General features: G+C 33.8%; 1 protein-coding gene across 1 annotated transcript in view; it reads right to left on the reverse strand.

Moving 5' to 3' along the window:
* The window catches only part of THEMIS (thymocyte selection associated), a 289,446-nt gene that overhangs the window by 131,868 nt on the left and 131,877 nt on the right, over positions 1–25,701 (reverse strand). Inside the window, 1 exon segment of the mRNA XM_049772621.1 lies at positions 19,845–19,920. Within this exon segment, the coding sequence (XP_049628578.1) occupies positions 19,845–19,920 (76 nt within the window).

Raw genomic sequence — 25,701 nt, forward strand, 5'->3', positions numbered from 1 at the left:
TTCTGAGGCATTATTATTATTAAATGTGAGATTTTAGAAAATAGGAGACTAAATCATTTTTTCAAAATCAATCCATTTAGAAGAATCTTAAAAATATTCATAAAGTCGGGGCCGGAGAGATAGCATGGAGGTAAGGCGTTTGCCTTTCATGCAGAAGGTCATCGCTTCGAATCCCGGCGTCCCATATGGTCTCCCGTGCCTGCCAGGAGCAATTTCTGAGCATGAAGCCAGGAGTAACCCCTGAGCACTGCCGGGTGTGACCCAAAAAAAAAAAAAAAAACACACAAAAATATTCATAAAGTAGTAAAAATTGCAAAGAAATATTGTGTTGGAACTGAGGATATAAAACAAAAAGTAAAGTACTTGCTTTACACATGGCCAGCCCAGGTTTGATCCATATACATCATATGACTTTTAGAACAACACAGAATATGATTTCCCAAGCTCAGAATCAGAGGTAAGCCCTAAACATCTATAGTTATAAAAATTAAAGAAAAATCATTAGATCAACATTTTTCAAATTCTTTTTTTTTCAAATTCTTGATAACTAAATATTTGTAAAATTTCATAAAATTATTGTTAACTAAATATTTATAAATATCCAATTGTGAGCTTAATGAACATTATATATACACACACATTCACACCACAATTCTTACTTCTTTTAATTAGAAAGTAAACATTTTACATATATCTTTTCACAGATATGAAATCAAGCCTCTGATATCACCAATTCACTGGGTCTTTTATGCGAATCTGATCCACTTATGTCACATGGCTTTATGAAATATTACATATAAAGTTATGTGAGGCACACCCAACAGTGCTCAGAGATTCATTCTGATTTTTTACTCAGAAATCTCCAGACACTACAGAATTCAATGTGTAATCAGAGACTACTTTGAGAAACTCTATACCACAAAACTTGAGAAAATTCTTGGACTCATAAATTCCCAAGTTTGAACCAAGATGATCTAACATATCTGAACAGACCCATAACTATTGAGGAAATTAAAACGGTAATCAAAAGTCTTCCCAAAAGCAAAAGCCCAGGCCCAGATGTATTCACTAATGATTTCTTTCAAATCTTCCAAGAGGACCTACTGTCTATACTTTTCAGGCTCTTCCTGGAAATTGAAGAAACAGAAACACTTCCAAATAGCTTTATGAATCGAACACCACCCTGATATTGAAAGTAAACAGATATAGCACAAAAAAAAGAGAACTACAGACCAAAATCCCTGATGAACACAGATGCAAAGATCCTCAACAAAATCCTAGCAAATAGGATCCAACCGCATCAAGAAAATAATACAGCATGACCAAGTAGGATTCATTCTGGAGATGCAAGAATAGTTCAACATATTCAAGTTAATCAATGTAATACACCACACCAATAAAAGGAAAATTAAAAAACACATGATCATATCAACAGGTGCAGAGAAAGCATTTGATAAAGCCAAACATTCATTCATGATAAAAATTCTCAACAAGATGAGAATGGAAGGAACTTTTCTCAATATAGTCAAGGCCATATACCATAATCCCATGGCAAATACTATACAAAATGGAGAAAAACTGAAGGCTTTTTCCCTAAGACATGGAAGTTCTTTCCACAGCAATTAGGCAAGAAAAAGATACCAAGGGCATCCAGATAGGAAAGAAAGAAATCAAGCTCTCACTGTTTGCAGATGAACTGATACTATACATAGAAAATCCTAAAGACTCTATCAAAACACTCCTAGAAACAATATATTCATATAGCAAAGTTACATGCTACAAAATTAACACACAAAAATTAATGGCCTTCTTAAAGCCAAATAATGATAAAGAAGAAATATATATTAAAAAAATTCTATTCACATAAGTACCACAAAAATTCAAATATCTTAGAGTCAACTTAACTAAATAAGTGAAGGACCTATATAAAGAACACTATAAAACATTACTTCAAGAAATAAAAGAGGACACAGGAAATGAAAACATACCCTATTTAGGGATTTGGAGAAGTAACATAATTAAAATGACAATACTACCCAAAGCACTGTACATATTTAATATGATTCCTCTAAGGATGCTGATGACATTCTTCAAAGAAGTGAATCAAGAACTCTCAAAAACATTTTTTTTTTGCTGGTTTCTTTTTTTATTCTTTAATCATATTCGCTTAAATATCTTTCACAGTAGTATTTTAGGTACATATTAATATTGAATCAGGGGATTACCTATCACCAAATTTGTCCTCCCCCATCCACGATCCCTTCCTGCAACCCATATCTCCTACCATCACCCCCGGGCTGCTGGAGTAGGTGGTTCCCTCTTTGTCTAGCTTACTATTAGTGATCATATATCTGTTTGGTCCTGGAACCCTCCCTTGTTTCCCCCTCTATTTGAGAGGTGGAGCTAGATAATTCGAGTTTTGTGGTTTTGTTTGAAGGAAAGAAAAGCAATAGAATTGGGTAAAAATTAAAATAAAAGAAAAATCAAATAAGCTGAAAATGTCGGAGTCCTTCTAGAGGCCTTCAACCTCAGTTTGAGAGAGGCCATGAAAAAGGTAATTGAAATACTACAACAGTACAGAAAGAAATATCAAATTAAATATCCCTTGAGCACTACAGCAATAAAGACAAGCACCACACAATAGTCTCGGTCCTGAAATCAAACCATGCCAAAGTGCAAAAAGAAAAAGAAAAAATAAAATAAAATAAAATTGGAGACATCAACCTCAATATCTACCCCAAAATAAAGAAGTCAAAAAAATGAATCAATCAATAAATATATATGTGGATAAAATGATTATTTTGTGCTTTTTTTTCTTTTCCCTCTACAGAGGCACAGTAACAATTGGGGATATTATAGAGAGAATTCCCTTGGCCTAGAAGATTCAGGGTTTCTCCAACCCTGAAGTATACTGTCATGGCATTAACTATAGACTACTTGCATGATCATTTACTCTCCCCTCTGTGCTTTTGTGGTATATGAAAGACTTCTGCTTCTTCATGTATGGTAAAATCAGACCTCTGTATCTAGAGATCTTGGTGTCTGTACAGCTCAAGGAATGGAGCTTATGATGAAGTCTTTCTTTGTGGTTCTAGCAGTTCTGCTTTTTCAGTGTTGTTTTAATCCACCTTCTGTAGTTGGTGGTCTTGGTCATTATGGTGCTCCTAGGATGGAGCCTGGGATAGAGTCTTTCGTTATGTTTCCGGAAGACCCATTCAGTTGCGATTGTCTCAGTCAGACCTCTGAAATTGAAGATCTTGTTTGTTGAACAGATCGTAGACCAAAAGCTAGGCTAGAGCTTGTTGTTGTTGTTGTTGGTCCCGGGATGCGTACCGTCCAGTCCTGGTTGTAACAACCAGTCATCTGTAGATATCCGATCTTGGCTTTTGCACAGGGTGACGTGTCTTCTGATTTTATCTTATCGTTTGCTGGTGAGGAAGGACAACTTGCTCTTAGCTCTTAGACCAAGTTGTTCCCATTTCCTCGTTATCATACTGGCACATGTTGGTGTCAGAGCAGCATTATGGATGCCCTGGAGGGGATTTGGTTCCTGGAGCTGTTGTGGAGAACTCTGTCATTTCTATGTCTGGGATCCCGGAATCAAGGCTAGACGGTCGGTGCCTAATTCCCTGGGGTTTAAGTTGGTTCCACATGACATACAAGAACTCCCAAAATTTATTTGGAACAAAAAATACCTATAGCTAAAGCAAGTCTGAGGAAAAAGAATATTGGAAGCATCACTTCTCAATTTTATATTGTTTTACAAAGCAATAATCTTAAAACAGTGTGGTTTTGGAATAAAGAGAGATCCTCAGACCAATGGAATAGACTTGAGAAAAAAGAATATGGGACACATCACTTTCCCCAACTTTATATTGTTCTACAAAGCAATAATCTTGAAAATAGTGTGATTTTTGAATAAAGAGAGACTCTCAGATCCATTTAATAGACTTGAGTATTCAAAGAATGAGCCCCAGACATACAATTAATCTTAGAAAAAGGGCAAAAAACACAAAATGGAGCAAGGAAAGCTTTTTCAACAAGTGATATTGGGACAACTAATCAGCCACATACAAAAAAAAGCAAACTCAGACCTCTATCTAAAACAATGCACAAGGTCAAATCATAATGGATTAAAGACCTTGATATCATATTTGAGATCATGTATATAGAAGAAAACATAAGCAAAATGCTCCATGACACTGAGACTTAACGCATCTTCAGGAAGGAAACACCACTATCCAAACAACTGGAAGCAGACATGAACAAATGGGACTATATTAAACTAAGAATCTTCTGCACTTCAAAGGAAACTGTGACCAAGGTCATCCACTTAATGGGAGAAATTATCCACCCAATACCCATTAGATAAGGGGCTAATATCTAAGATATACAAGGTACTGACAGAACTTAATAAGAAAAAAATCTAATCCCATCAAAAAATGAGGAGAAGAAATGAACAAACATTTCTTCAAAGAAAAAATACAGATGGTCAACAGCACATGAAAAAATATACTCAGAAATCACTGCTGGATGTACTCAGGAGACCATATGAAATACCAGGAATCAGATTCAGGTGAACCATGTGCAACCTTACCAACTGTACACTCTTTCATACCCCCAGTATAACTCATGAATTTTCTAAGTGTTAATGAAATCCAAGTTCATCACTAGAAATAAAACTTTGATCTCTATTTCAATAGTCATTCTTCCAATAGTTTGTTAGATGAATTTGGATGGTGTTGTGCTAAGTAAAGTGAGTGAGGAAAAAAAAAAACACTCAAATGCTAAATGTCGTATGATATTATTCAAATGCAGAGTACAAAGAAATAAAGCAAGGGATTAAAGCAGAGGTCTCAAACTCGCGGCCTGCTGGCCGTTTGTGGCCTTCCTTACAACATTTTGTGGCCCGCAGATGGCCTTCAAATATCGCAGTATTTGCGATTATTCGCTTATTCACAATAAAGATCGCATTAGTAAGAAAAAAATCGCATTAAACATTCACAAACCCTGAGCAGTTTCGTTCGGGGTATGCAAATGTTTAATGCGATTTTTTGCGGTTTTTTTTTCTTACTAATGCAATTTTTATTGCGAATATTCGGTAAGCGAAATCCCTTATGCCTCACCCCGACTTTGCCTCCTGTGGCCCCCAGGTAAATTGAGTTTGAGACCCCTGGATTAAAGAATCCCTTGAAAATGAGAACATTAAGATAGGTAGATTAGAGGGTGAAAAAGAGAGAGAAGGAGAAATAAAATATCTGCCCCAGAGACAGGCAGAGGGGAGGGTAACTGAGGACATTGGTGGCAGAAAATGTGCATTGGTGAAGGGTAGTAAACATTGTATGATTGAAACAAGTCTGTAATCACAGTGTGCTTAAATAAATTATATAAATAGATTAGCTATAATATAGATATATAAATAGATGGATAGATATCCAAATAGGAAAAATAAAGGTTCTAAATCCTAAAGCAGATGAGTTTATTATTCATAGAACATCTTAACATCGAAGATGCTAAATAAGTGTTACTGCTAAAATTATTTTTAAAAAATGTTGTAGTGATATCAAGTTGATAATTTCATAAGGTACCTGGGGATGTAGCTCAGTACTAGTGCTCATGTATAAAAACATGATAAAATTCAAGAATCAAAGCAAACAAAAATTGTGAGGGAAGAATGTAGATTTTGATCATAGACAGGGATTTTTCTACTGATTCATAAAAGTATGGCATAAGAATGTTGTATTGCATGCTTACCAATTACATCTTCAGAGGGAAAATACTTTATTTTGAATGTAAGAAAATATACACAGGGAAAAGAAATATCTAAATCTCTGTAATGTGAAGTACTACCCTATCTTCCAGAAAATGTCTGCTGCTCAATCATTCTTTAGTCAAGCTTGCTAAGAAAAGTGAAACAAAGGATTTACAAAAAGCTGCCTCCAACAATCAGATCCAAGGACTGATTAGAATTACAACCTAGAAATATTTCTTCATGGACTCTATATTATTGAATAATGAAAAGTTGGGACACTAACATAAAAGAATTTTTAATTCAATAGAGAGGAAATCCAATATTAAATTCATTTTTTAAATATTGTTGTTTTCATTAAGCATCTTAATTGTATTTATAATTATTACCTAGTCTGACCTATCTAAACTTTTCTTTTTTTTTTAAACTTTTTTTGTTTAGCTTTTGTTTTTATTTTGGGTCACACCCAGCAGTGCCCAAGGATTACTCCTGACTCTGAGCTTAGAAATTGCTCCTGGCAAGCTCAGGGGACATTATGGGATGCCAAAGATAGAACGCAGGTCCGTCTTGGTCAGTCACATGCAAGGAAAATTCCACACAACTGTGCTATCTCTCTGACCCCCTATATGAACTTTTTATAGTATTAATTTACTGCCAGGAACAAAATATTAGAACATATTTCCACACTTGAACATTTTTTAAATATATATAATTTTTCTTTGATATTTTTATTAGAGAAATTAATCATTTAGGTATTAATTTAGGTATCTAGATATCAATACTTTGATAATAACCTTTTAAGACCATAGTGATCATTTTTAGGTGTAAATCATATGTCAAAAATCTATTAGCCTTTTGATGACTCTTTATCTCAAGTTACAAAAATCAACTCAGGATCTGTCAAATGTCCTGAATGTGTTTAGTACATAAAAGAATAAAATCAGTGTGCATCTAGCAAGGAAATTGTACATAAAATCTATCTTTCAACAATATCTTTTGACAATACACCATTTTGAATTAAAATATGTGTATTTCTAAATATGCTACTGATAAATTGAAACACAATGTATTTTACACAGTAAGTAAAATTTTTTTAAAATATGAAAATTAATGAACAAACACATTATGCTGTTTCTTTGATGTTTAATTTTACAACTGCCCTGTGATAAAAGTACTATTACTCTATTTTTTCAATAGTGGATTTTAAAAATGAAGAATATGAGTAGAAATGTTAATAAACAATCCTATATGACATTTAAAAGATGCATCATGAAAGCATAAGAAAAGTAGGATAGAGGCATGCCCTCACATTAGCCATGATAGTTGAAGAATTTTGCATGTTTCCTTTGGTGTATGATGATAATAATATTTATACAATGAAGTTGTATTATAGGAGTCAAATCATAGGACAGACACAGTATTTTAGTTTTGGTGCTAGGGAAGATACCACTTTTAAAATTAGTAATACTTTATCAATAACCTAATATTAGATCAATTTTGACACTCATCATCTTAAATACTCTTTTCTTAAAAACACTTTACATTTTGAACTATTCCCCGAAAATACTATGTTGCCAATCAAATATTAATTATTGTTTACCACTATGGGCACCTCCCTCAAAGACTTATTAACTTCTAACCATGATTTGAGATTCAATTTTTATAAAAGAAAATAGCAGTTCCTCAGAGTGATCTTGCAGGGCTTTATAGAATAGCCCCATCAGAATGACATGTGCTTTTATTAACCATATTTCCGGTAGTTACACAATAAGAAACCCACTTCAGTGAGCAAAATCCATCAGAAGTGAGCAGGTTCATTGTTTCCCCTAGCTTACTCATGATGTCAAAGGTTTTATTAGAAAGGTCTTGTGCCTTTAGCTAAATGGGGAAAAATTTTCTTTTCATTTGCAAGAATAAGCTATTCTTGTCTTTCATCCCACAGTGTCTTGAAATCTTAATTCTGGTCATTCAAAATTCAAAAAAAAAAAAGAGTCACAAATATAATGCCATTGAGAGAAGAATAACACTATTATATTGGTTTGAAAATTAACTGAGTTAGGTTCACAAAGGCTGAACATATATAGAGAAATAAAAGCAGTAAGCAGGAGACACAAGAATAGATTGGTCAAGTTTCCTTACCCACTCTCAACTTCACATCTTGTTTTCAGAGAATCAATGTGTTTGATCTGCCATTGATGAAATACATTTATTTTTAGTACCATTCTCTCCAGAAGTAATCTTCATCATAGTTCTAACCTTGACTTGTACATATTCATCAAATGCCATACATATTCAGCCTATGTCAAGGACCCCAAATGAATCATCTAAAGATACCATCACAAAATTTGACATGCAAGAGAAAAAAAATCAACTTACTTTATCATAATGCTAGGCTTTAAAAAAAAATCACAGGATATAGTTAATATTGAAAAATAAATCTTTCCTTACTTTGTCAACTTCTTAATGTTTACTTAATCTAAGATAAGGAGTATTCCACAACAATAATTTTTTCTTTCTGCAAAGGCATAGTAAATATTGGGGAAATTAGAAAGGGAATCCCCAGGATTTAGAGGGAAGGCTTTTAGTTTTTCTCCATTAAGGATATTTGCCATTGGTTTGTGTAAATGGCCTTGACTATATTGAGAAAGGTTCCTTTCATTCCTCAGTGAAGACCTCACTGCTCTGACTATTGAGCCCATTGAGGGCACCTGATAGATATCTGTGAAAGCCAGAACACAAATCAGCAGGCCACCTTCCCTTCCATGCTAGAGCCCCAAGGCGGCCTTCACCAAGACTTGATGGATATGTCAAACCCTAGCACATAATGACATTTATTGCTGAATTCCAACATGCAAGACTGCCTAATATTGACACTGAACTTTATCTTACAAATTCTTCTCTTAGACAGATAATCTAAAACTCACTTTTAAATGTGGAGGTTAATGGCTTACAATTAGTTCTTAGTTTGGGGCCTCTGGTATAATTCCAGCACAAAGTCAAACAGTCTATTAGACAATTAATATGTAAACATATTCACATATATTTACATAGTACTTTCTCAAAGAAACTGTTATAAAGGAATGTATATGATTCTTTTTTTTTTTTACAAATAATTGAGATATATTTATATAGAACAATAACTATAATAAAATTACTGGTGATTTGTTTTTTATTTCTTCTTTTGTTTGTTTATTAAGCCACACCCAGTAACACTCAGTGCTTATTCCTGCCTCTGTGCTTTGGTAGTGCTAGGAATCAAACCTGGCTTAGTTGTGTGCTTAGTTAGTTCCTGCTGTGTAAATTCTTCGGCCCTTTATATTTTTCTAGCATCTTAAAATAAAGGATTTTACTCAGAACCGCATTTATTTGTTTGTTTATTTATTGTTTGGTTGGTGTTTGGGGTCATGCCCAGCTTTGTTCAGGGTTTACTCATGACTATACTAAGGGATCCCTGCCACTCTGCTTAGAAGATATGCTGTGCCAGTGAATAAACAAGATAGACCATGTTCAAAATAAGTGTCTTAATTCCTGATTTAAGAGTCTGGACCATGTTTCTAGCCATAGTGCTTAAAAAAGATATTATTATTATTATTTAAAATACATTTTGTGGGCCAGGCGGTGGCGCTGGAGGTAAGGTGCCTGCCTTACAAGCGCTAGCCAAGGAACGGACAGCGGTTCGATCCCCCGGCGTCCCATATGGTTCCCCCAAGCCAGGGGCGATTTCTGAGCACATAGCCAGGAGTAACCCCTGAGCGTCAAACGGGTGTGGCCCAAAAACCAAAAAAAAAAAAAAAAATACATTTTGTTTCTGTTACTGAAAAAAGAGTCTGGGCCTTTAAAAAGTTATGTTTATATTAAAAATTAATGATATATTTATTTTTAAGGCCAAAGTACAGCAAAATATATCTGAAAAAAAAATAATGACACCGACTATTGTATATAAAAATGTTTACTTTATGGTATTTTAATTGAGAAGTATTTAACAAACACTATTAAGATATTTAAAATAATTCAATGTTAAATATAAATTCTGTTCAATAACGTAATATACATATTAAATATGATCAAATGTACACATATTATTGGATAAAAATTAGTTATTACACATTAGATCACTGAAATAAGATTTATGTGGGGCCGGGCGGTGGCGCTAAAGGTAAGGTGCCTGCCTTGCCAGCGCTAGCCTTGGACAGACCGCGGTTTGATCCCCCGGTGTCCCATATGGTCCCCCAAGCCAGGAGCAACTTCTGAGCACATAGCCAGGAGTAACCCCTGAGCGTTACCGGGTGTGGCCCAAAAACCAAAAAAAAAAAAAAAAAAAAGAAATAAGATTTATGTAAGTAAAATTTAAAAAGATACAAATGGAACATAACGATATATACTATAGAACAGGGTTCTTCAAACTTTTTAAAGTGGGGGCCAGATTACCGTCCCTTAGAGAGCTGGAGGGCCGGACTATATGAGCTACTAATTCCTACTCACACTGCACATATCTTATATAAATAAAATGAAAACCATTTATAAATAAACAGATCACGCGCCAGTATTTCAATGGGAACTGTGGGCCTGCTTTTGGCTAATGAGATAGTCAATGTCCGGTTCCATATTTGTCACTGCCAGCTGTAACAAGTGATGCAAGTGGGCATCAGTTAATCTTGATCTGGTTGGAGATGTCAGATGTTTCATTATTGAAAAAGTCTGTTCACAGGCATAAGTGCTGCCAAAGATGGTTACCATTTTGAGTGCATGGTTCCTGATATTTGGATATACACTGAGTGTATATGCTGGCAGGTATCTTGGCAACCAAACAGCGCTGACTGCTGGCGGGCTGGATCAGACTCCTCTGCAGGCCGCATGCGGCCCGCAGGCCGTAGTTTGAAGACCCCTGCTATAGAAGGAACAAATGATAAAAAGCACACGAACTGGGCCCGGAGAGATAGCACAGCGGCGTTTGCCTTGCAAGCAGCCGATCCAGGACCAAAGGTGGTTGGTTCGAATCCCGGTTCCCATATGGTCCACCGTGCCTGCCAGGAGCTATTTCTGAGCAGACAGCCAGGAGTAACCCCTGAGCACCGTCCGGTGTGAACCCCCCCCCCCCCAAAAAAAAAAAAACTGAAAAAAAAAAAGCACAAGAACTAAAGAGTCTACATAATTCAGTGGAGATGATGGGTTGTACTGGAGGGGTCTTGGGGACATTGGTGGAAAGACATGAGCAAAATGGAGGAGAGTGTTGCTGAAACAATGTATACATAAAACTATATTGACAATATTGTAAAATTACAGTACTTAAAGTTAACAGGTTTGACTTGCATATAAATTATCTCACACAGCACTATTAAGCACCATTACTCAACTCTAAAAGGAATTTTTAAGATAAAAGTTATAAGTAAGGTTTTACCTGTACAATAATCATATTTTATATAGCAAATAATAAACCCAAACATGGTATGACCAAAAATGAACTACTTAGGATATGATGTTGATAAATCAGCCTAGAAATGAGAATTATGAGCTAGATACATATTTAAATGATGTTACAAAATTGGAATCTGCAGACTCAATGATTGATAAATAGGAAGGAGAAAAGGAATAGCTAGTTTTCTATTTCTTCACTAGTAGATAGTAGTAGCATTTGCAAACATAAGAAATAAAGGATTTTAAGTGAAGTCTTAAAAAATTGGTGTACTATTTATATTAATCATCTAGTTTCTTTTTGCATACAGGTATAAGTCAATGTTGTACTTTTTTCCTAATATAGATATGCACTAATTTTAGTTGGTTAACCAATCCAATGCACTGATACATATAATGGGTGTACATGTATATATTTTGAGAATACTATTTATTCATAGGTCATGATTCTCTACCTTTATTTTTTTTGTTTGTTTTTTTTTGGTTTTTCGGGCCACACCCGTTTGATGCTCAGGGGTTACTCCTGGCTAAGCGCTCAGAAATTGCCCCTAGCTTGGCGGGACCATATGGGACACCGGGGGATCGAACCGCGATCGCTTGCAAGGCAGACACCTTACCTCTAGCACCACCTCGCCGGCCCCGATTCTCTACCTTTCTTTAATCACACTATCAAGGAATCTTAATCAGTGTAGGGTCATAATTGAACTTTTCAGATTTTTTAACAGCTTAAAATCCTCAGGATTTTAAGTTATATACAAACCATGTACATCTTTGAAAATACTATTTTTGTGAAGGCCAATTAGTACATATCAATGAGCTACTACTTAAATTTGTATTAAAATATAATTTTATTGTATTAAACCTTTTAAAATATTGTACATTATTTCTGTTTGTAAAATAATAACCAAAACTTTAAGTTTTGGAAAGAAATATACCCAATTTCTTGAGCCATTTTTAGGTTGAAGTTAGTATGAAAATTTTGTGACTAACTTCACTGGATTTTTGTGAGCATTCAGTGATTTGGTACAAGTGATTTCTAACTGGTTCTTTATAAATGCACAGTTAATAAAAATTTCTAGTTGTGGGCGGCGGCAAAAAAAATTCTAGTTGAATAGTTCCATAATTTTTTGAATTTTGAACTGTATTTTGAATTTTCTCAAAGATAACCATCCTTTTAAAAATGAGCTTGCCCTTCTGAAGTTTTATCCTACACAGAATTTAATTTATATTTGCTGACACTTGAATCACCGAACTAAACCCTGGAATGGATGGGCCTGTTGCAAGGATTGGAGAAAAAAAAAAACTGTGTCACAGAAGAAGGTTCATTTTGGCTTAAGTGTATTGAGCAGCTTCTTGAAGCTTACTCAGCCAGCCACACTCTGTGGCTTTCCCTGCCACTCTTATTATCTAGACTTTAACATAAATCATCTGAGGGTCAAGGTTGACATGGTTAAGAATACTTATGCTAGTTAACTCAGAAAAGGTAAAAGGAAAAAGTCAAAAGTGACTTTAGGTGTATGACAATAGATAGAAGTCCAAATTCCTTAGAAATCATAATAATTGGGGCTGCAGAGATAGCATGGAGGTAAGGTGTTTGCCTTGCATGCAGAAGGTTGGTGGTTCAAATCCCGGCATCCCATATGGTCCCTGGTAACCCCTGAGCGCTGCCGGGTGCGACAGAAAGAAAGAAAAGAAAAGAAAGAAAGAAAGAAAGAAAGAAAGAAAGAAAGAAAGAAAGAAAGAAAGAAAGAAAGAAAGAAAGAAAGAAAGAAAGAAAGAAAGAAAGAAAGAAAGAAAGAAAGAAAGAAGAAGAAAGAAAGAAAGAAAGAAAGAAAGAAAGAAAGAAAGAAAGAAAGAAGAAGAAAGAAAGAAAGAAAGAAAGAAAGAAAGAAAGAAAGAAAGAGAAGAAGAAAGAAAGAAGAAAGAAAGGAAGAAAGGAAGAAAGAAAGAAAGGAAGAAAGGAAGAAAGGAAGAAAGGAAGAAAGGAAGAAAGGAAGAAAGGAAGAAAGGAAGAAAGGAAGAAAGGAAGAAGAAAGGAAGAAAGGAAGAAAGAAGAAAGAAAGAAAGAAAGAAGAAAGAAAGAAAGAAAGAAAGAAAGAAAGAGAAAGAAAGAAAGAAAAAAGAAAGAAAAGAAAGAAAGAAAAGAAAGAAAGAAAGAAAGAAAGAAAGAAAGAAAGAAAGAAAGAAAGAAAGAAAGAAAGAAAGAAAGAAAGAAAGGAAGGAAGGAAGGAAGAAAGGAAGGAAGGAAGGAAGGAAGGAAGGAAGGAAGGAAGGAAGGAAGGAAGAAAGAAAGAAAGAAAGAAAGAAAGAAAGAAAGAAAGAAAGAAAGAAAGAAAGAAAGAAAGAAAGAAAGAAAGAAAGAAAGAAAGAAAGAAATTATAATAATTTAGGAAGTATCCATCATTATTTTAATATGTAATATAATATATCTTATTTTTCCATTCCTAGCTGTACTGGGAAAATAAAATACATTTTTTAATAATTTAGTATAATGAGGAGAATGTAGGAACTAGTTTGTTTCAGGTACCAAAGTTTTTAAACATAAGTTAAATGGACTACTAAAAAAGGTGTAAATGTTACAGGGAAAAAAAAGAAAACTTTTGGGAAAAAAAAAACAGAAAGGAAAAGGTACATAGGGAGAGAAATAAGGATTAGCAAATTGATTTCCAATGTTGAGAACATAGTAGCAATCCCTGGAAAATTAACCAGAGAGAGAGAGAACTCACAATCATGTGAATGAACCTAATGATTAAAATAAAGAATAAATCAAATAGCATGAAAACTGATGTACTCAATATTTGTAAAGCTTGATGTGATTACTAGTATTCCAAAGAAAATCTCTTCATCACCTCCCTATGATAGAAATTTTAAGTATATCTTTTTGTATCTGGTCTTACATTCTCTTTCACTATTATTCTATATTATCACCATTATAAGTCTTTCCCAGATTTTGATATATCTTGGATTATACTAACCAATATTTTATGTCTGATCACTTATCTAAACTGTAATATTAAAGCCTGAATATATAAGCCTTATTTAAACTTGACTATCCAATCCTGAATATATAAATAATATTATGAATTTAACCTAAATATATTTTTTTCTGAGTGTATTCTAAAATCTTGGTACAAGACCTTGTTAAGTACTTCCCAGGTAATAGCACTTTTCTCTCCAGTTTCCATAGTGTGAAAGAGTTTGTTTCCTGTTTAATTATAACAGAAATCTTCTGAGTATAAATACTGTTTTCAGTTTGTCTAATATATTCAAAGCTTATCACAACCAAGACCAAATAGTAAGGTTTTTATATTATTGAAAATAAACTAAATGTAATGATTGTATTGAAAATAATCATTTTAACTTTTTAAAATAATTATAAATATAAGTTATTTTAAAGCTTACACATATAATGTAAAGTTAGTGGGGTATTTAAGAAAATTGTTCCCAATCTTTTATTGCTTAAATGGTTTTAGTCTTTCTCTATGTAATAGTAAAATAGAATTTTCTTGGCTTATTAGAAGCATGTCCATTATTTTGAGTTCTTTAGCACAGTAAGCCTTAATCACTTTTGTACCTTTCTTTACCTAAATCCCCCTTAATGAAGTAAGGGTTTTATAAATGCTCTTAATTTTATGTTCATACATAATTGATGTTAAATTCCAAACATACTATTTCCAGTTCTTTTGTTTCTAGTTCCTAAAATATTTCAATTAAAACCCATATAATTCCAAAAGAGGTTTCAGCTAATAATATGAATGATGGTAGGTCATCCTTAAAATTCTAGTCTCTGAAGCAATAACTATTAGGATGGAGAGCATAGTGTTGGGACATTGTATACATGAAACCATATCATTAACATTATTGTAAATCACGATGCCTCAAGTAATTGCTTTAAATTCTAGCCTCTGTGACATAATTAAGATATTCTACAACATTTTTTCTTTCATCACTGGATTAGAAAAATATTGGGAGCATGAAGACTTATATTTATAAAAAAATAACAGGTTCAAAGGAAGCTCTTTACTGGACCTCTGTCTCCATTGATATCTTTCAGGGTTTCCATTGAAAACTTTGAATCTGCTGCTGATTAGGCACAGTGCTGACATCTGTCAAGGACAAAACTACCACCAAAAATAAAATCACAGTACATTTAGCAGATTTTTAGATTTCTAAACTTTATTTAAATATAGTGCTTTACAAAGAGGTGCATAATACAATTACTTCAGACTTTCAATGTTCCAACACCAAACCCACCACCAGTGTGAACTTTCCACCAATGTCCTGAGTTTTCTACCTGCCCCCTATTCAGACACAAAATAATTTACTCTATCTTTCTTGTACAAAATAGCAAATAGAATTGTCAAAACATAGTTCAGAAAATAAATTGACATATTGTTATATTTTACGAATCTATTATTAAAGTCATAGAGGATTTAGTGAGCTATTTGGTTCCAGTTGAGGCTCTGTGATGTTGTTATCTTTTATTGGGCTTAGAGAGTTTCTATGCAAATTTCCCATTTAATTTGTTGTGCTCCCACTGGGCTGTCTGTATTATGAAATTCAGTTGTGTCACTCTAGGGGCTGTAGAACTGGAAAGATTCAGTGGCTTGATGTCTCTGTCAAGATTAATCATGAATTTGTGAAGCTGGGCCAGAGGAAATGTAAAATGGATGTTGTTGTTGGAACATCTGGGAGAATGAGTAGAGAGAGGCTGCCAGTTCTCTATTTTGAGAAGGCCCCAGAGTTTTCATCCCAGAGACTGGTCTACCTTGGAGTTTCATCAGCTTGACATCACTTCGAAGAACAGTCCTTAAAAGATTTAAAAAAAATAGTATTAAATTTCTGATTGCTTTCTTTAGTAAATACATATACTTAAGATTTATTTTATCTGAATAAAATAAGAAATGTGTAAGTTATAGAAACTTAAGTAATAGGAACTTGATCAGTGACTATAAAGAGATTATAGAGGATGGGATTCTCAAGGTGTTTGAATACTAAGAGAGTAGAGAAAAGGCCAGAAAATGATTCAAGAAATATTTCAACCACTGCAATGAAAGATTACTATGAAGGTATGTTTCAGAAGACAAAGCAGTAATTCAAAAGTAGAGGGTGCTAAAGGATGCTATTTATAAAATGATAACTGAGAACCAGTCAACCTGAGTGCCACCAATAAGCAGGACAAGCATGTATCTCTCAGTTTCAATGATCTAATCTGCAAGATAGGGATACTAACAACAATTATTTCATAAAGAATTAAATAAAATAATAATACATGTAAACTGTAATTTAGTAATTAGTTGCTAAAATATGGCAGGTAGTCATAGACTTTAACACAAGACTCTTGAACAAAGAATATTCACAACTCTGTAAGAGAGAATTTGAGGAAATCTAGTATGCTAGAACGTAAAGATATGAATATAGCCCTAAGGAGAATCTAAAAAATAGTGACAATAAAGTGGAGAAATAATGGGTTGGTTCTTCCTTAGAAAACAATTGAGAGATCACACTACATATGATTTTGTTTTATTTTATTTCACAAATGGTAATAGTGTGCTTTTAAAATATTGATTAATCAAAAAGAACTATCTGGGCAAGCAGTATAGGACTGAAGAAGATAGTATAGTGTGTAGTGTGCTTTTCTTTCACATGCAGGACTTTCGTTCAATCCCTGGCACCTTAGATGGTTCCCTGAGCTTCTCCAGGTGAAATTACTGAGCAAAAAGTCAGGAGTAAACCCTAAGTACGACTGAACGTGGCTCCAAACTAACAGTAATGGTAACTGTGGTCTTCTGTAGGAAACTAAGGGGAATAGATGGGACAATTGGACAGTAGTGTAAGGTTGAAAGAAATGGACACTCTGGTGGAGAGTGTGATGCTGGAATGCTTTATGATCAAAACCCTACACTAATAGTTTTGTCAACCACAATGCATAAAATAATTTTAATGAAAAATAAAGTTTTGACATACTTTAATATAAAAATGACAGTCAATATATTTTTTAGTAATCAAAATGAGTACTATTTTTTGGGTTTTTTGGGGGGCCACACCCAGTGAGACTCAGGAGTTACTCCTGGCTCTGTGCTCAGATATCATTCCTGGCTTGGGGGACTATATGGAAAGCCAGGGCAGCCACATGCAAGGCAAACGCCCTACAGCTGTGCTATATCACTCTAGCCCCCAAAATGAGTACTATTAACAGGTTAAAATAGCATTCGTGTTTCTTACATTTATAAAGTTATTTCTTGTCATTTATTGTATAATTCTAGGCACTTCTAATCAGTCTTCAAATTTTCACCTATATAAATAAAAATATATTTACAATTTACTTTTGGTCTTTGATAGAGACTGTTTTCTGTTTGGCTAATTTTGTAGTCAATGGCCTTTTGATTTTATGGTATTATCTATGACTTTTTCCCCATTTATCATATTTTAAATTAGCTATCAAATTTGTTAGCAGGAAATATCTTAATAACAGTATATTTTATAAGATTGCTGGAAACAACTTATTCTACTGAAACTGTATCTTCAAAATTAAGTATAAAGTTTAGACTTTCTAAAACCTAATTCTATTGATGTTAGATTGTGCATAAAATATATAAAAAAAACACTGAAGTAAAGGACTAGTTAAAGCATTTGTATAAATTTAAATAATTTCTTCCTTATTCTTAGACTTTAAAAATTATTTGATTTCTTAAACCAAAATTCAATTTTATGTGATAATCTTCTATTTTGACAATTATTTTTCTTAAATATGTTACTTTTTAAATTTTGGCTAAAGATTTTAGTTTTGGAATCCCATCCTTATATATATTTTATAGCTATCTTATTTCTTACCTTCACTTGAAAAATTTGATTTGGGAAGTAAAATATAAATATTTCTATTTTATCTCAGCTAAGAAAAACACAGTAAAAAGTAATGGCCAACTTGCAAGAAATTAAGAGATTTAACAATGTTGATTAATTTAGCAACACAATACAAAATTTGTTCTTATTAACTTAATTTTATGCTTTTATTCTAAAATAAAATTTGATATTTTTACTCTAAAATGAATTCAGAATTAATAACTATAGTAATGGAAACTGAAACAAATAAGTTGTTAAAACTACAGTCAACTGGAACTTTTTTCTACATATTTCTCTAGCTACTTTCTGATTTTTTTATGTTTAAAATACAAAAGAATACAGTGGAAAACAAAACTTAATTATCTAGACCACATGCACAACAGTTCTAGGCACTAAAGTCACTATAAGGTTTACAGGTTTAAGAAAACTAAATGCCCTCATTTTTTTTATTTATTATGACACAAAATACTTGCATTAAATATTTATTTAGAGAAATATGAGAGGAGAGAAAAAGAAAATCATGTTCAAGAGTGTACATGGACTTCTTTAGAGTGGAAGGCAAAAAATGGCTTTCAGGAGAAGATTACATATAATTTCTTCAAATCATCTTGGTTTGTGATTCTCTGCATTCAAAACATATTAATCTGAGTGTCTGAAAGATAGTAAAGTGAATAAGACTCTTACCTTAGACCTTCTGCATTCTATGTGGTCCCCTGAACCTGACAGGAGTAATCCCTGAAAGCAGAGCCAGTAGTAAGCCCAAGAGCACTGCAAGGTATGCCCCCAAATCCAACAGCAAAAACATTAACCCAGGAATGAGGTGCAGAGAAAGATAAAGCAGTGTGGAGCTTTCCTGGAATGCAGCTGTTGGTTGTGGCCCAAACCCACTCAATCCTGCCTCATAAAACATGCTCTCTGTATTATCACAAGGAAAGCCTAGAACTCTTTCTACTTTTATCAGAATCTTTAGATTCTCCTATATCGGGAGATATAGAACTAGGATATAGATAAAGGAGATATCTATAGATCTATAGATCTTCTTTATCACCCCCTTTTCAAGGTGGATTCTATCCTTTTCTGGTTCATGTTTCAGTTTTTTTATCTCTAAAGATCTCAAGATTTGCTGTATTTTATTATTTTATTTTACTATTCTCCTTCCCAGTTCTGTTACATTTATCATGTTCAGCACTTGGTGTTTGATTACTTGTATGACACTGCATTACCCATGGTAGGACAGTCAGAATTAGATCATACTGGAAAATGTAGGGTAGTGCCAGTAATGAGTTCATATCTGCAAGACAGCTGTTCTACCACTATTCACATAAGTCAGCCATTTCTAGGTTTTTATTATGTTTCCCTCTTTTTGATTCTTTGTTTAAGAGGGTTTGGGATGAGGAAGAAAGTTAGTGTACTTGTTTGTTTTATTGTAAAAATCAGACAGTGAAACACAAATCAAAAATATCCTATAAAAGAACTAGTTTGAAAGGCTTATGAAATGTCACTGTGGCTTATGATTTATAAGCAAATGAGACAATCAATCGCCCTCAAGTTATATGTGTTTACTTGGAATATTGCAAATAACAGATTCTTCTGTTATGATCTACTCATTTCTAAATAGGGTTTTATAGGTTATTATCACTTAAACAAATCACAACTATTTTAACCTTTATAAAAGCCAGAATCACTGCAAGTGATTTATTCAAAAATTTCATTCAATCGTTTTGCCAATCTCCTGGGAAGTAGTTTTTAGACACAAATTTAGATTCTTGTCTTTATTCCATTGAATAGTACTACTAACATTGAAAGTACAATTGTTATACATTTGCTGATATTTTAGTACTTGACTCTACAGATGGGAGAGGAGGCGGGAAACCATAATAACTGGTGTTCATCCTCATTTTCCCAGAGAACATTTCCTGTTGGTAGAAATCTCAAAAAGAGTCAAAATTCATTCAAGCATTTCCATTAATTATGTATTTCGATCATTCCAATGTTGATTAAATATATAAGTCCATCAGAAAATTAACATTTATTATTAATTTGATTATTTTTGGTTGAAGTTTCCTTAAAATTAGACAATGTTTCTTAATGGCTTATTTTTTAAAAAATTCTTATTTACTTAAAACTCTCAAACCATTCTTTAGCTAAATATTAATGTAATATTTGTCAGGTAAATAGCACAACTTTAAAAATTCTGATTACTTTCTAACAGCTAGAAGCATTATAAAAAAAAAAAAAAAAAAAAAACCTTGAAAATACTCTTACTCCCATTGGACACAGATTTCTACCTGCTGGTCCAGTCAGAATTCAAGTTTGACTAATTTTTAACTCAGCACATCAGTGATGCTTTACCCTGACTTCCCATCTTTTTCACTTCCTCCTGCTAAAGTTGACTGCTCATCAAAGCTCATGCCATTTACCAAACTAAAATCTCAGTCAACTTAAAAAATCAAGGTTTATGAATTTGTTTTAATCTTACTCTAGGAACAGCTCAAAAATCTGCTAAAAATTTGCATTTTAGTATAAATATCAGAGTACAAATATTATCAAGTTTTTAAAGATTAGAAGTTTCCTTTTGGGGCCGGCGAGGTGGTGCTAGAGGTAAGGTGTGTGCCTTGAAAGACGTCCCATATGGTCCCCCCAAGCCAGGAGCAATTTCTGAGCGCTTAGCCAGGAGTAATCCCTGAGCATCAAATGGGTATGGCCTGAAACCCCCCCCCCCAAAAAAAGTTTCCTTTCATTTTCTTATCCAGATTTAAAACACCATTTCTTTCTTTTTCTTTTTTCTTTCTTTTTCTTCTTTCTTTCTTTCTTTCTTCTTTCTTTCTTTCTTTCTTTCTTTCTTCTTTCTTTCTTTCTTTCTTTCTTCTTTCTTTCTTTCTTTCTTTCTTTTTTTCTTTCTTTCTTTCTTTCTTTTCTTTCTTTCTTTTGTCTTTCTTTCTTTCTTCTTTCTTTCTTTCTTTCTTTCTCTCTATTTCTTTATCTTTCTCTTCTTCCTCCCTCCCTCTCTCCCTCCCTTCCCTCCCTCCCTTCCTTCCTTCCTTCCTTCCTTCCTTCCATCTTTCCTTCCTTCCTTCCTTCTTTCCTTTCTTCCTTCCTTCCAATTTTTGGCCACACTCAGTAGCACTCAGCAGTTACTCTTGGCTCTGGGCTCAGAAATCACTCCTGGCATGCTCAGGTAACCATATGGAATGCCAAGAATGAAACCAGAGTCCATCCTGGGTCAGCCCAGTGCAAAGCAAATGCCTTATGGATGTGCAATCACTCCGACTTTTAAAACACCATTTCTAAAATGTGTTCATGTTCTAATTTTACTGACTATGATCTTTGAAAATTACTAAAATATTTCTTCCCATTCACAGACAAGAATACTTATAGCTTTTACATAAAATCAAGAAAAAAATATACCCAAAATAAAACCAATAATCAGAAGCACAGAGCTACAAATCCAAATCCATTACACATTGGGTTAACAGAAACAAGCCACACATTTTAGGATCAAATGCTAACAGATGAAAAATGAGTGGATTAATGCTGTTCTCCAAAGATCTAGATTTATACCAAGAACCTGAGCTGGTTTTTTTTTTTTTTTTTTTTTTTACACTTTTCAGCTTCTCTGTCACACAGAAATCAAAATGAGACTTCACACTTTGTAGCAGCTGTTGAAGTGCTCTCCCTGTAATACCCCTAGGAATATTCCTTTGCCTTTTCCAGTCTTCACTCTAATCTTGGTAGAAGTTATGTGTTTTTGCTCAAATCACAGTATCTTGATATTACTTTCTCCCTTACTTTTTGCTTTAATGTCTCCTATAGGTATTCTTGTCCAAAAGAAATCTAGAAATTCCTGCAGCAAAGTGGACACTTGGGCATTAAATGGCCAAACAGAGTTAGTGAAAAATGCAAGATTTCTGGTCCCTCTTGCCACCTCTGAAGGAGTAGAATATCTCATCTTTCAACCAAAAGTTTGTTTTTCTATCTGGTTATAGGCCCTTTCATCAGAGAATAGAACTTACATTTCTCCTGTGTGACATTGACAAGTTATATCCATATATATCCATGACATTTGAAAAGCCCAGTGCGTATACGTTCTTTACAAGTATCTGGTTCTTCTGACTCATAAGCTGACCCCCTGGGGAAAAGTCTACAGGCTTTCTGTTGAGAATCTGGCTACATTTTTTAGTCACTTATTAATGCAGTTTTAATCTAAGTAATAATCCAAATGGGCAAATCTTTTATATTTTTGTTTGTTTGCTTGTTCCAAGAGGGTAAATCTTAAAAATAGTATTCCTACATTATGCTTAAAAAATTTGGAAGTCACTTCATATAATCACCTTTCTGTTAACACCTCAATTTTATTCTTCCAGTTAACTATCACATTTTAGAATCAAAAATAAAATAATTTAATGTAAAATTTTAGTGGCTTTTAGATATGCTGTCTTCTGTACTCATAGTCTCCTCTTTCACATATTTACACCTGCTCTGTAGCCTCAGCTGAACCCTGAAACTCCTTTTATAGTAATTTTTTCTTATACACATATTGATACAGCTACTGTTCATTAATAATTATACTTTGGGAAATATTTTGTTTGTTTTTGTTTTGGGATTTGTATGGCCACATCGGGCAGCATTCAGAACTCATTCATGGCAGGCTCAGCGGATCATATGGGATGCCAAGAATCGAACCTGTGTTGACCTCATGCAAGGCAAATGCCCTACTCACTGTGCTATCATTCTGGCCTATTTTTAATTTATTCTAATACCTGTATATTTTACTAATATATTATCCATATCTAAACATTTTAGCTGAATTTATGAGGGTCATAACTGAAACAGGACTGCCTTAGGTGAATTTGTCTAATACTAAGTGCATTTATGGACAATCTTACTCACAGACTGTCCATACATCTGTTTTATTATGTAACAATGCTGAAATGGCCTAGAAAAGTTAATGTCCCACTGGCAAGCCAAAGTAAACTTATATTATAGATCATCTAATGCTCTTCAATAATCTGTAACAAAGTATTTTAATGAGTAAAATTAGTTTGAATATTTAAGCTCTGAATTATCCTTATAAAGTGTGCTCAGAATTTAAAGCAATATTCACATTCAATTTAAATGCATAGAAATTTGTTTTCAAAGGCTGTTTCCTGCCAGTAGAGTACAAAAAGTGTTATAACCAATCACTTCAAAAGCACACATAGATAGAAGAGCTTTCATGTAGATATCAGAAGAAGCATAAAAGAAATATATGAAAGATGACATTGTGATAATAATAGTTGGTTGCATGATTTTTTTTGAGTAGAATATGCAGAAACTTACAGAACTCTAGCTTACATTCCAAAAATAATCCACTAAATAAACTTCTATCTTCATAATGTAAAACATTATTGAAAATGAGGAGGTCTGGGGTCTCAGGAGATACCACAGTTATGAAGATACATGCAAATCATAAAACCCTTGGCACTATCAGGTATAGTCCTGAGGGCCCCAGACATTTAAGCAGCTCCACATTCTGGTGCTCTAGCCCTGAGCCACACTCCAGTACTCCAAGTTTGACTAGAGTGGAAAGTAGGCCCTTGAGCATCACTTAGGAACCCTTAGCCCCAAATGAAAAGAAAAGAAGTAGGTCTAAAAAAAGGATGGAATTTGCCACAAATAAATAATCACAGACCTTCCTCAACTGCCTGACAAATTTTCAATCTAGTAGGAATTTCCTGACCAATAGAGTTACCTATTTTCTACTGCCAAGAAATGTGTTTTGTGATAGTATCTCAAAATTAACCCTTTGACTTCAAACCTCTCTTGTAGTGGGAAATAATAAAATGCTCTTTGCTACCTGCTTCTTTAAATATATCAAATAACATACCACTTAATAGAAACTCATGTTTAGATTGTCGATGAACTACTCTGTTTTCAAATGAATGACTCCTGATCCTTAAATATAACATCTTAACAAGTATTTAGTTTACTGCTGTGCTCTAAAAATGAGATGCTGAACTAGACTCAAGAATTCATGAGGACCTGACCAGTAAGCAAACAGTTAGAAATCATGAAGTTGAGGGTTTGGAGCCATAGTGTCGTTCATTTTAAAAATACATCATCTATATACCAACTTTATGGGAGCAGAAGTAATTGGAGTCCTTCAAAACCTTATTTTATGTATGTCTTCATCTGACTGACATATTCTCTATTTAATATTCTCCTTTAATAAAATACCAAACATAGTTTTATGAGTTCTGTGAATTCCTCTAGCAAATCAATCAAAATTAAGGAAGGTTTTATGAGTAGCCCCAATTTATAGTCAAGTCAGAAGTTGTCCATTTCCTGGGGACCTACTACTGACTGGCATTTAGAATGGACAAAGTCCCACAGGCTTGAGTCCTTAATCACTGGGATCTTAAGTTATCTCTAGGTAATAAATATCAGGATCGAGTAAAATTGCAAAAAACCCAGTTAGTGTAATAAAATTGCTTTCTTGTGACTGTGTGTGAGAGACAGAGAGAAAGAGAGAGAGTGAGAGAGAGAGAGAAATATGTTTGTGGCCTACCATTACAGAATGAATATGGCTGTATTGCAAGAATAAAGATGAAACACAGGTTTTTGTCAAACCTGACTGAAGTTTCTTCTCAACCAGTAGCCTGGATTAATGGATTACTTTGTGACTTTCTCTCTTAAGAAAACATTTAGACTATTTTCATCTGACATTTTAATAAAGGTCTTTAAATTTTTAGGGGGTTTTTGGAATACACCCTGTGATGTTCAGGGGTTACTTCCTGTCTCTGCACTCAGGAATGAATATGGGATGCTAAGGATTGAACCAGAGTCAGCCGCATGCAAGGCAAATGTCATATCTGATGTGCTATTGTTCAAGCACAAAGGTCTTTTAAAATTTTTAATCTAATTTAATGAATGCCTAATAAGCAATTTAGGGGTTGTTTTTTTGACTGCTTCCTTTCATACACAGATATACATTTTTACACTTCAGATTTTCACAGACTACTCCAATAACTATATTCATTGCAACAGCCAGTCTTTAAACTTCCTCCTAAATCTCAGTTCTAATTTGGGTATTGGAATTGGGATTGAAATAAGAAATGACATGTGTCGTCATTTTAAAAAAGAAATTATATATTTCTGTGGTGATAACACTGTGAGTTGTAACATGCATAAAGTTTATCTCCTCTGACTCAAGCCAAACTGTGGAAATAAAATCATTTGTAATAAAAAAGGAAGTCTCATTAGGACTGTGCTAAAGATCTAGCTTCCAATTGTTCCTGAAGCTTAACTCTACCCTTAGATTCTTTATGGACACATGAACTAATTCAATGAACTTGGGTAGAAAAAGACTTTTCTGATAATTATACAAGCTCAAAATATAAATATTTTGCTATCTAAAGTTGTTACTTATTATTCCTTTTCCACTTATTTGGGGTGGAGGGACACTCCTGAAGGTGCTCAGGATTGGCTCTATGCTCTGGAATCACTTCTGATATACTCAGGGTATCCCTGAAGTAATGCCAAGGGTAGAACCCTAGTTGGCTGCTTTAAAGCTACCTGCTATAATGTACATGGCTCTAGTCTTTATTCCCTGAGAAGTATATGTTCAATATTACTTTCTAGAATAACTATGACAAAACTTTAGTTCCTAAAATATATATTTATTGTCTTATATTTCTATAGTCCAGAAACTTGACATG

The sequence above is a fragment of the Suncus etruscus genome, chromosome 4 (assembly GCF_024139225.1).
Source record: "Suncus etruscus isolate mSunEtr1 chromosome 4, mSunEtr1.pri.cur, whole genome shotgun sequence".
NCBI lineage: Eukaryota > Metazoa > Chordata > Mammalia > Eulipotyphla > Soricidae > Suncus > Suncus etruscus.